We start from the raw sequence: 13,154 nt of genomic DNA, 5'->3' as shown, positions 1-13,154 counted from the left end.
ACCCCAAGCTATTTGCTTTTCAACGCCCAAAAGCTGCTCCAAAGATGCTGCTTGCAGGACTTTTCTCAACGCCCCGCCAGCGCAACGCCTCAGTGTGAAAGGGTCCATTGAGATGCATGGGGAGCGTTTTATGAGCGTTATTTTTAGCGCTAAAACGCTGCAAAAATGCCTTGGTGTGAAAGGGATCTTAGAAATCCTGAAGGCGGTGTTTGGTTTTCGGGGCCCCGTACGCGCCTAGGCTCCCAAGAAGTCCCATGCGTGGTATCCCCGTACTCAGGAGAAGCAGCAGAATGTATTTTGGGGTGTAATTCCACATATGCCCATGGCATGTTTGCGCAATATATCATTTAGTGACAACTTTGTGCAAAAATAAAAAAAAGTTTGTCATTTTCCCGCAACTTGTGGCAAAATATAAAATATTCCATGGACTCAACATGCCTCTCAGCAAATAGCTTGGGGTGTCTACTTTCCAAAATGGGGTCATTTGGGGGGGGTTTATGCCATCTGGGCATTTTATGGCCTTCAAAACTGTGATAGGCAGTGAGGAGTGAAATCAAAAATTTACACCCTTAGAAATCCTGAAGGCGGTGTTTGGTTTTCGGGGCCCCCTACGCGGCTAGGCTCCCAAAAAGTCCCACACATGTGGTATCCCCGTACTCAGGAGAAGCAGCTGAATGTATTTTGGGGTGCAATTCCGCATATAACCATGGCATGTGTGAGCAATATATCATTTAGTGACAACTTTTTGTAAAATATTTTTTTTTTGTCATTATTCAATCACTTGGGACAAAAAAATAAAATATTCAATGGGCTCAACATGCCTCTCAGCAAGTTCCTTGGGGTGTCTACTTTCCAAAATGGGGTCATTGGGGGGGGGGGGGGGTTGCCCTGCCATTTTAGCACCTCAAGAAATGAGATAGGCAGTCAAACTAAAAGCTGTGTAAATTCCAGAAAATGTACCCTAGTTTGTAGACGCTATAACTTTTGCGCAAACCAATAAATATACGCTTATTGACTTTTTTTTACCAAAGACATGTGGCTGAATACATTTTGGCCTAAATGTATGACTAAAATTGAGTTTATTGGATTTTTTTTTTATAACAAAAAGTTGAAAATGTCATTTTTTTCCCCCAAATTTTCCGTTTATAGCGCAAAAAATAAAAACTGCAGAGGTGATCAAATACCATCAAAAGAAAGCTTTATTTGTGGGAAGAAAAGTACGCAAAGTTCGTTTGGGTACAGCATTGCATGACCGCGTAATTAGCAATAAAGCGACACAGTGCCAAATTGTAAAAAGTGCCCTGGTCAGGAAGGGGGTAAAACCTTCCGGGGCTGAAGTGGTTAAGGCATCAGAACACCAAGACATTTTTCCATGGGGGTGGGAGGGGTGGTACTTTTTGAATCACCTGATTAGAGCCAGAGGCTCTAATAGGCTTCAAAATAGGGTGGGCTTGGGGCGCAGAGAGTGCGCCCTGATCCCACACAATTGTGTGACGATAACAAATTAATTTTTGCCATTTCCGCACTAACCTTCCTCCCCGCCAATCAGGAGGCAGGGTGTCAGACCTGCTTCCTGATTGGCCAAAGCGCTGGGCAACCCTATTGAATACCCGCTTAGGAAGAGGTGCCACGCGCTGGAGCGGAGGTCGCCACCGCTCTGAGAAGAGCTGCTGCAGTCTGTCAGAGCTGCGCGCAGGGGGGGGGGCTGTGCTGCCAGAGCCACGATCTGCACGTGCAAGGGGGGGGTGTGCTGCCAGAGCTGCAAACCCCGCGAGTGGGGGGGTTGGTGGGCTCAGTGGCTGCATATACTGGGCACAGGTGGCTGCATTTGATGGGCACAGTGGCTGCATATGATGGGCACAGTGGCTGCATATACTGGGCACAAGTGGCAACATATACTGGGCACAAGTGGCTGCATTTGATGGGCACAAGTGGCTGCATTTGATGGGCACAAGTGGCTGCATTTGATGGGCACAGTGGCTGCAATTGATGGGGGTGGTTTCAGTATTTTTCAGTTTGTTTGCGCCCCCCCAAAAAATTTTGAGCACCAGCCGCCACTGCTCTTGAGGTACGGTTTTATTTTCTCCATGACCACTGTATTACACATTACTTTGTAGAACACATGTAAATTACCATTTGTCTCTGCTTCCACCTCCCAAAGGGAGTTTACACTTGGCCTAAACGTGCAAGTAAACAAACCCTCATTGTATGGTTCAGTCAGTTAGATACCACTGACCCCAACAGTGTGTTTTTTTTGGCTGTTTTAAGAAATTCCAATACATAGAGGTGACTCAGCCAAACAGACAAGGAACACAAAAAAAAAAAAAAAAAAATTTAAGGAGGATAATGAAAAAAAAACAAAAAAAAACAAAAAAAAAAACAAAAAAAAAAAAAACACAGGACCATGTCAAACAAAATGCTCTTGTTTTAAGATTCTTTTTATTCAGACACTGATCATTTCAAACTTGTCCTTGAAATAGATGAACCAAAGATATCTCAGGTTTACAGCCCAGAAGGTCAACCACGGAGTGCCCTTACGAAGATAGTACACAAGATAAAGGTATCCATTCACTTCTGCTTAGAACACCTAAAAATGTCATTATTTGTTCAGTTTAATGTTTTTGTTGTTAGGGAGATAAAACAAGCCAACAGGCAACATAAAGTGGAGGGAAGGACAGCACTAGCAGTCAATCAAGATTTGCTAGATTTACATGAGCGGACAGGTAACGCAGTGGCGTCACCTGGTGCGGTAAAACACGGCAGGTTGGGGTGATATAGGGCAGGTTGAGGATCTATGCAGTGACAGTTTACAGTACCTTATAACATAGTTGCAGTGTCCTCGCCTTTTTCTCCTCCTTCAGCCACGGGAGTCTGTGGGAAGAGTGGAGGAGGCAGCCACACCCTCAGCTCCGCCCACCAACCCCAGCTGAAGGCGATATTGAAGATCCGAGGGTTAGCTTCAAGGACAGGGGGGCGTTATAGGCAGCCTCCCTCGCACCACTACATGTCCTGCCCACACCGCTCCTCTGCAGCTCTGCAAGTGCATGCAATATAGTTCAATGTGTAGCAGCAGCCCCAGTGACGCACGCGCGCGCGCCCCCCCCCCCCCATAGCGACGCCACTGAGGTAGGGAGAAGACTGAGCAGAGGGATGACTTAATCAAGGCTCTTGTTCTTCACAGTCGAATGAACAGGCTGGGTGAATTTTAAGCTGCTTTTCAAGTTGAGGACCTGGCCAAGTTGCTTGCCAGCAATGCCTGCACAGAATTACAAATCCTCTGCCATGTAAAACAGTTACCAGAGCACATTTGAATGAGTCTTGATCAGTTTGTAACGAGTTCAGATAGAAGGGTTTGCAGATAAAGCATAAAAAGGAAATGAGGATAACCTTTAAACATGTATAAACTAGAAGTAAGATAGATGGCGTATAATTTGTGCCCTTTTTTTTTTTAGAAGCAGATCCATGAAGAGGAAGTGACATCAAACCCTCCAACATTGCTAACAGACTTCACACAGAGTCCAACTAGAGCGAATTCCAACCTTACCTTTAGTCCTACTGGCTCCTCTCCTCTACTGCAATTGCTTACTCAGATTTCACTACACACGGTGAGTTTCTTACAATGAGCATTAGCAGCTACAGCAAGTAAGGCCTGACTGCCTATGGCCCACCCCTTTCACTCTTTGGATTTTGGGGCATCGCATGTGGTAGTTACTTAGGTTGGTCTAACATGCAAATTCAGCCTGCCTCGGTATGCACACTCCTAACACCTACCCATTGATATATTTGTATAACGCTCCCAAAACCAACCTATTGCTTACATTAGGGCTGAGAGCTCCAGCAATGAGTGCTGGGGCAGGGTGATGTAATGTTTCCAGGAAGCTACATTATGTACAGGACCCAGTCAGTCTGTCCCACCAACCTTGATCTGTCTACTTGCATAGAAGCATTTAAAAAAAAAAAAAAAAATTATATATAGGAGACAAAATTGAAACCGTTTAATTTAACCACATAATGAATTGGAATGTTCCCCCACAGGTGTGTGTTTTTTTTAGCAGCAAAGTATGAAATTGTTTCATGCATAAAAGTCTTTATTAAAAGAGTTAAAAATCACATGTTGAACATTAAAATATGAGCTCTGGTCATAAGGCATAGTACAATTAGTAGGATTCAGCATTGCAAACATACATTATACAGCATTACAAGGTAATTGCCATGTCAAAAACCCCAAGGCATCCTATATGTAAATATCTGAGTGCTATAGAATTTTTTTTTAATAGCACTCACAAATATTCACATATAGCCCATTTTTTCATTAGTAATTGTACTTCCCAATATTATTAGGGAAGTGTTCACCTCCCCCAATTCATTTATTGTTGTTACTATGCAACAAACATCAATTTTCACGGAACATTACTTTAATTCACATTATGCACATGAGAAAGCGGCAGTTCATTTACGTAATAAGACATATAGAACACACTAAGAACTTTAATATATTATACCAATTCATACCCCCCCCCCCCCCCATCTGTCAAGAACAGCGGGGAGAATCATTGCTGGTCCCATGCCTCTTTCCTTCCTCTTCGGGCTGAGCACCTCTTTTGGGAAGGTGAAGATGGCCGTGTGGTCCACTGGATTATTCAACTGATTTTAGACTATTGGCTCTGAGGCTATTCATTCCAGCTTTCAGTGGTAAATACAGCAATGTTTATGTACCTAGTCAAAATAGCAGTAAAATTGGTGCATATTGAAAGATGTTCTTTGAAAATTTTAAAGTGAATGCATTTGTTTTAGAGTAAATGATCCCTCAGAAGAAGACCATGAACAAATAGGTCAAAGCACGTCAGTTTTTGACACGGAAATTACCTTGTAATGCTGTATAATGTATGTTTGCAATGCTGCATCCTGGTATATGTACTATGCCTTATGACCAGAGCTCCTATTTTAATGTTCAACATGTAATTTCAACTCATTTAATAAAGAATTCTGTACAATAATTTGTGATACTTTGCCACTTAAAAAAAAAAAACATAGCGGGGGAATATTCCCATTCATCTCATAGGTGGGGTGTGCAGCCTTTACCTCTCACTTAAAAATGTAATGGGAAAGACACCTAACTACATCATTCGCATGTTGACTTTGGCGGGGGGGGGAGTTTAAAAGACAAGTGTTCTTTCTTCTCCAGAGCAGTCTTGCTAAAAAGGATCAGATCACCTCTGCAGCGAAGTAGGCAGGCAAAAATCAAGGTTAGTTTAATGGTAGTAAAACGGGAAATAAATATTTTATAGCTAAATACTTTTAACTCTGTTTTTCAGAAGATGACACATCACAAACCCCAATACAGTCTACCATTTAATACTATCAGAGCAACTATTATACTTGGATTGACTTTGCTGTTGCTAATCATATTTTGTAAGTATGAAACATGCCTAAACCAGTACATTTAAAGATGCATTTCACCCCCCTGCCTTTTATGATGAGTTGTCCATAAAAAGATACTCACATGCCCAACAAATATAGTGTTATGATCCACCGATTCACTACTGCACACCATGTCTCACACCGTTATCTTTACTGCTTCCATTATTGGTAACATTCCAATTCTTCCACTGTAATGCCGCCTAGAATATCACACATGGATATCCCAGGAGGCTGCAGAGGGAAGGTGGTCATTCTCATGTAGGTGAAAACGGTGGCAGGGATCAGAATGAATCATAAAGAAAATAGGATTTTTATAATAGCTTACCTGTAAAATCCTTTTCTTTGAAGTACATCACAGGACACAGAGCCATAGTAATTACTATGTGGGTTATAGACCACCTTCAGGTGCTGGACACTGCCACACCCTACACAGGAAGTTGCCTCCCTATATAACCTCTCCCATACCAGGAGTGCCTCAGTTTTGTAGCAAAGCAATACACATGTATACTAGAAAGAGGGGCGGGACCTCTGTGTCCTGTGATGTACTTCAAAGAAGAGAATTTTACAGGTAAGCTGTTATAAAAATACAATTTTCTTAATCATACATCATGGGACACAGAGCCATAGTAATTACTATGTGGGATGTCCCAGAGCAATGCCAACTGAGGGGAGGGAGACACCAAAAGTAGAGCACCATGAGATCAGAGGACTTATACTGCTGCCTGCAGCACACTGCGCCATCAAAAGCAACATGTCTTTTTACATCCACCTGATAGAATCTAGTAAATGTATGGATTGAAGTTGCGACCTTGCAGATATGAGCCATGGAGGCTTGGTGATGCACTGCCCACAAAGCACTAACAGCCCTGGTGGAGTGCGTTTTGATTTGAGAGGGTGGAATCTACCTCTTTAAACCATAAGCGTAAACAATATCTTGTCAAATCCATTTAGAAATAGTAGATGTCGATGCTGCCTGTCCTCTTTTAGGACCTTCAGGCAATACAAAACAAAAAAAATCCGTTTTCCGAATCTGAGCAGTCGCCTTTAAGTAGACTGACTGCTCTCACCACATCAAGAGAATGTAGTGTTTTTGCTTCCATAGAACAGTGTTCTGGGAAAAAAAAAAAAAATGAAGGTAGAACAATATCCTGTTATTTTTTTCATGGTTAAAATTTCAATTTATTGCAGAAAAGTCAAGTATGATACATCAAGTCATTGGTAGCCGTTACAAATCAGAGGAGCATATACAAGTACTTACAATTGAGAGGGATAATGTAGATATATTTAATTGTCATGTTAATGGTAACTATAAACAGTCAGTTTAGATCTTCAGTGTTAGCCTTAGGGACTCACCCAATTAGAATCAGTTGTCTAAGAGGGAGAGAAAGGGTATAGAGGGGGGGGGGGGAAGAGGGGGGGGGGAAGAGGGGGGGGGGAGAGGGGGGGGGGAGAGGGGGGGGGAGAGGGGGGGGGGGGGGACACAACCAACCCACACACAAAAAGGCACTTAGCACTCTCATGCCATCCATGGCAACCAAATGCCATCAAACTTTTTGGGACATTTCCTGTTTAGGTAGGTCATTTTATATAGCGGTAGGGCATTATAAATGGAGGTTTCCCAAAATGTCACCATTGGAGGTAAGGCAGAGTTCCACTTGAGTAGAATGGCACGTTTTGCATAATACAGCAGATAAGAAACCAGGACCTTAGTATATCAGGGTCTCTGGTCATCCTCACAGCCACAACCAAGGACAGCTGAAGGCGCTCATTAATAACCTCAAAGACTGCCACCCAAAACTGTGCCACCTTGGGGCAGCTCCAAAACATGTGGATGTATGTGCCAACTTCCAGCTGGCATCAACTGCATAATGGATCTCTCTGGGGGTACAGTCTGTGCAATCTCTGTGGAGTAGAATACACCCTATGCAAGAACTTGGTTTGTATCAATTTATCTCCAGGGGAGATAACCAACCCCAAACTGTCCTCAAAACACTCATTCTAATCCTCTCTCCAAAGTGGAAATATCAGCTTTCCAGGCCTCCCAGAGCCACTCCAGCGTGGGGGACTCCAAGCTGAATAATGACAAATAGAGTGAAGAAAGGGGTTTGGACAAGGACTCCTGGGCCAAGAGCTCCTCTTTGGGATCCATGGTCACAGCGATAGGTCCCATGAATTGGGCCCTAGCGGCATGACTTAGCTGCCAGTATCGGAAATACATCCATCTAGGTAGCTGGAACCTGTCTGAGAGGTCTTTGTATTCAAGTAAGGTCCCAGTCGGCATAAAGGTCCAAGGGTCCTGATGCCATGTTTCGCCCAAACTTGTGGGTCTTGAATGGTCCAGAAGTGTGGGAGATTAGGATTCCCTCAGTGGTTGAAAAGTCGACCAGGAGTTCTGCCTATGAAATAGTTTTCCTAGCCACCGTCCAGACTCCAAAAATGGAAGGGGAGGGGCAACCCTGACATGTACCACGCTGCAACGGAAACCTCGGAGATCCTGCTATTGGTACGAATACACGCCGTAGGCGACAGAGTAATTTAAGCCATTGCAAAAATTGAGTGCCAAACCCATATCTGCTCAGCACCTCCCAGAGGTAGCCCCACTCCAGAGTCAAAAGCCTTTTGGGCGTCCAGGGAGGCAATAACCCTGGAACCACCATTATCATGGACAGTAGACATATTTAGAAAAAAGGGGTCTTAGATTAATATTGGTGCCCTTACCAGGCATGAACCCCATCTGGTCCACATGATGAGCTCATCCAGAACCTGTGACAATCGGCTGGCCAGAACTTTCACCAATAGTTTTGCATCTACATTGATGAAAGTTGGACGATACGATGCACAGTCCTCGGGGTCCCTACCCGGCTTGGGCACCAACACAATCACTGCCTTGGACATTGAGTTCTCCTGGGGGGTTCCCTCCCAGAGTCAAACAGCCAGGCGAGTCTGGGGGCAAGAAGTTCCTGATATGTGGAATAGAATTAGACTGGGATGCCATCCGCCCCAGGGGTTTTACCAGGTTGTAACTGGGACATGGCATTCTGGACCTCTTCCAGTGTTATCTCCTAATCCAACCGGTCACTAGCCTCTTGAGACAGGGTAGGGAATTCCACTCTGTCAAGGTACCTCCCAAGGTCTGCCGCCCCATAATCTACCCTAGTGGAGTACAGGGTGCTATAATATTGCATAAAGCTATGATTAATGTCATCAGGGACCCATCAGGGCCCCCCCCCCCCTTCTCATCCCAGATTCTCCCTATATATGAGTACTGGAGATTTGCCCCCAGGACAACCACACCAGCAGCTTCCAGTTTTTGTCCCCATACTCAAAGACCAGTTGAGCTGTGCTGAGTATTGATTTCTTGGTCATATCAATTCTATGAAGCTCTACCGCCGAAGGGCATACTGCCAAGAACCATAATTGAGGGGGGTTGGATCAGTAACGTAATTATCCTCCTGTACTTTAAGTTCTTTCTCTAGATCCTCCAGGGACCGCACAGACTGCTTCTGGCTGTTAGCAATATGGGAGATGTATTCCCCTCGTAGCCACTCCTTACAGCGAACCCTGGATTAGTTTGGGATGCATTTATTTACATTTCGTAACCAGTAGTTACCCGCATCTTTCGATACCCACTGCAGCAATGACCGGGTGAGGAACACTAGGTCTATGCGGGAGAGGGTCCGAAATGTTGCCGAGTGACAAGTATACACTGTCAGAGGGATGACAGTGGCGCCAAGCATCAATTAGCTCGAAGGTGGTAGCCCATTGTAAAAGATCGGGCGACCTTCTAGGAAATGGCTGCAGTCTGTCCAAAGTAGGACACGAAGTAGGCCAAATTAAAATCCCCCATCAAGATAACATTGTGCGTACCATAAGGTATAACATGTTGCATAAGCTCATACAGGAGAGAAATATCAGCAGGTGGTAGAAGGTATAATCCCACCAACACATTCCGTTGAAGCTATATCAACATGCAAAATTATGCATCTTCCACCCAGGTCTATCTTGATATGCAGGAGCCGGAAGGGAAGGGATCTGTGGACCAAAATGCTGACTCCTCTGGAGTAACTAAAGTAGCATGATAGTGGCTACCTACCCAGGCCCTTTTGAGGCCAGGGATTTGGGAGCCCACAAGATGGGTCTCCTGCAAAACACCAATGTGGGGATTATATTTCTTGAGATATGTGAAGACAAGGGAGCGCTTAACTGCTGAGTTTAGCCCTCGGACATTCCATGAAAGGACTGTGAAATTAGCCATAATTGGGACATACATAATTTGTGGCACAGAGCACCGCTATCATTCGTGACCAGCAGGAGCACCGTCCCAACCCGGGCGGAAGACCACACAACAGCACAGGTATAATCATTAAAATGCAGCATTCCGGAGGCGTATATGTCATTAACCATACTGACAAACATAAAATGCAATAAAAAAAAACGTGAAAAAGGAAAAAAAAAAAAAAAAAAAAACAAACAAAAAAGTTCAGCAACAGCTGACCACCCCTCCCCCCGCAGATCCCCCAAACTGGAATCATGCATGTTTCTCTAAACGCAGTCTCTTCAGAGTAAACTAATCCAGGAGGCATGTGCCCAGCAAGTGGGAGCAGACAGCCACCCCTCCTCAGCAAACTTAGAGGGGAGACCGCTATCCCTATTTGAGAGGGAGCACGCAACAACATTCCCAATGGGAGATGCTAGAGTTCAAGTAAAAGAAAAATATGTAAACCAGTCAGTACACACTATAAAAGTGCAGTTCACCTGGACTATTCAGGATTAACAGAACACTTGACGGTCTGGTGTATAAGGACCTTGTCTTTTTAGGAGAGTTTCCCTGAGGAGATGCAGCCCCAAGGTAGCATGGGGACCAGGACATACCATGGCACGAACAAAGAGTTAGCAAACAAAACTCTGTCCCTAGAAACAAACAAAAAGGTCCGGTCCACAGGGATAACATGAAACTTCAAGCCGACAGGCATCTCAATCCCTAGTTGCAAGAGGCACAAACGAGAAAAAGTGACCTGCTCTCAGCGTGCAGATGTTAGTGACTCCAGCCACGAGGCGGCATCCCTAGGATTGGTGAAGAACCGAACCGCTTCATCCATCATCCACAGCTTTGCCGGGAAGAGGATACTGTGATGCCTTTCGCCCTCAGGGCTGCCTTGACTCCATCATACGATCTTCATTTCGATGGTGTAATCCAGAAACAGGAGCAGCTTGCCATTTTGATAGGAGAGCTCCTTCACTCCCCGTGCAGCCCATAGGAGCTCATTTCAGTCTCTGAAGTTGAGTAGTCTCAGGATCATGGTACGTGGAGGGGAGCCAGGTGGGCCCCGCTGAGGAGGTACCCTGTGCGCCCTCTCCACTACAAAGTATGGAGGGAGCTGGGCCGCAGGTAGTAGGGATCATAGTAGATCTTCCACGAAGGTAGTCGGATGCGCGCCCTCAGCTCCTTCGGCCAGACTCTCAATGCGCAGGTTATTCCTTCGGCTCCTGTTCTCAGCATCCTCCACACGGTACTCCAGGGCCTTCACTTTCATCTGCAGGGTGCGGATCGCTGTGGTATCCTCCTCCATGCGGCCGCCCCGTTCCACGACCACCAACCGAGCACGGATTTTATCAAGGTCTTCCCTAGACCAGTGTCCATTTGTACAGCTTCCAGCTTCCCCGTCAGTGCTGTCTGGCATGCAGTTATTGCCGCCATAACCTCAGGAATGCCAGGGAGGGACGGAGAGGCATCTTCCACGGGCGCTGTCCGGGTGGCCATGTTGGATCTCTTTCCCGGGCTCAGGGTAGGGCTATCCAGCTTGGACACATACTGGGGGAAACAGAGTCAGATAGTCTCATCCAGGGATAAATAGACCAGGTAGGAGAAAAAGTACAGATGATACTCTAGCAGAGCTCCGTGGAAGCACGTCTGCTCACTCCACCATCTTGGACACGCCCCCCCACAATATCCTGGTTTAGATAAAAACCTGACACTACCTTCGGTAGAAAGTTAGGATGAGGACTCAATACTAGCTTATCCTTGTGAATATGGCTCTTTACAAGAAAAAGCAGCCAATTCTGATACCCTTCTTGCAGAAGATATGGTTACCAGAAAAACTAGTTTCCTTGTCAAAAAGGACCAAGGGAATATGTCCTATCGGCTCAAAAAAGGCTGTTTTTGTAATGCCAGCAGAACTAAATTCAAGTCCCAAGGGTTCAGGGGCGACCTAACCGGAGGGTTAAGCCGCCATACCTCCTGAATAAAGCAACGAACCAAGAATGTGAAGCAAGTGGTCGTTGAAATAATACCGATAAGGCCGAGACCTGTCCTATGAAAACTCAAGGCCAGCTTTATTTCTAACCCCATCTGCAGAAGTCAAGGATTCCACCTATGACATATTTCCTGGGGTGCCAACCCCTGGATTCACACCAGAAGACATATGCCTTCCAGACTCTATAATATATAATCATGGAGGCCGGCTTCCTTGCATTAACCAAGGTAGATGCCACTGAACCTGACAGCCCATGCTTCTTAAGAATGTGGGTCTCAATAGCCAAACCATTAAATTTAGCATTTGTAAGGTAAGATGGAATACCGGACCTTGCGAGAGATGGTCTGGACGTGGTGGTAGGGTCCATGGGACCCCTACCGCCATCCTTATGATCTCTGCATACCAAGATCTCCTGGGCCACAAGAATCACTGACTTCCCTTCCTGCTTGATCCTGCGAAGAAGTAGTGGATGCAGGCAGAAAAGGAGGGAATGCATAAATCAATAAAAACTGATTCAACGGGAACACCAAGGCACCTGATCGGCATGCTTGCGGATCCTTTGTTCTTGACACAAAGTTGTCAATCTTTGTTGAACCTGGACGCAAACAGATTTAAGTATGGGATCCCCCCATCTTTGACATATTGTCAGAAAGATATCGGGGTGAAGGAACCATTCTCCCGGGAACAACTGCTGGCGACTCAAAAGCCGCCTGCCAATTTTCTATTCCTAGAATGAAAAACTGCCGATAGGCAAGGTACATTGTTTTCTGTCCAAGATAGGATAGGATTCACCTCTCTGGGGAGCACAACTTCTTGTGCCCCCTTGGCAATTGATATAGGCCACTGCTGTGGCATTGTCGGATTGGGTCCTGACAGGACAGCTCCGTAAACTAAACGTCTAGGACCTCAGGGCCAAGCACTCTGCCTAAATCTCTAGAATGTTAATGGGCAAGGTCATTTCTGATCTGGACCACTTCTCTTGGACAGTTGCCTCTTCCAGGACTGCTCCCCAACCTAAAAAAGGTTGCCGTATGTTGTTGCCACTTTCCAGGTAACTGGTAGGAAGGATTTTTCCTTTTGCGTTTTTTTGGTTATCAACCACAAACTGAGGCTCTGGCGCACCTTTGGAGTCAGACACATTGGAAAATCTAAAGCTTGGACCTTCTTCCAAGCCGATAGGATATGGTTTTGCAGTAGCCTCGAATGAAACTGAGCATAAGGAATGGCCTTGAATGAAGTCACCATCTTTCCCAAAAACCTCATGCAAAGCCGAATCAAATGATTCTTCTTTGCTTTGACCACCTGAATCAGTTCCTTTATGGCGCTGATCTTTCTCTAGGTTGAGAATCCAACCTAGGTATCCCAGGTAGTTGACTGTGGTGACCATACTTTGGTCTAAGCGGGCTGCCGACTGGTCTATCAAGAGCAGATCGTCTAGGTAATCTTTAATTCCTTGGGGCCTTATTCTAGCTAGAGGGG

The 13,154-nt window shown here is 45.3% G+C and overlaps 1 protein-coding gene across 2 annotated transcripts in view; it reads left to right on the top strand.

Moving 5' to 3' along the window:
- Positions 1-13,154, top strand: part of LOC141134641 (T-cell immunoglobulin and mucin domain-containing protein 2-like) — a 77,083-nt gene that overhangs the window by 59,691 nt on the left and 4,238 nt on the right. The window contains exons 3-5 of one of the 2 annotated variants that reach the window (XM_073624091.1): positions 2,481-2,560; positions 3,453-3,605; positions 5,319-5,412. In XM_073624091.1, coding sequence (XP_073480192.1) covers positions 2,481-2,560; positions 3,453-3,605; positions 5,319-5,412 — 327 coding nt within the window. Of the gene's footprint in view, positions 1-2,480; positions 2,561-3,452; positions 3,606-5,315; positions 5,413-13,154 lie in introns of both variants that reach the window. The other variant, XM_073624090.1, reaches the window with a different exon arrangement.

Source organism: Aquarana catesbeiana, linkage group LG03, assembly GCF_042186555.1.
Source record: "Aquarana catesbeiana isolate 2022-GZ linkage group LG03, ASM4218655v1, whole genome shotgun sequence".
Classification (NCBI taxonomy): Eukaryota; Metazoa; Chordata; class Amphibia; order Anura; family Ranidae; genus Aquarana; species Aquarana catesbeiana.
The sequence above is the reverse complement of the archived record's forward strand: the minus strand, read 5'-3'. Positions and strand labels throughout refer to the sequence as shown.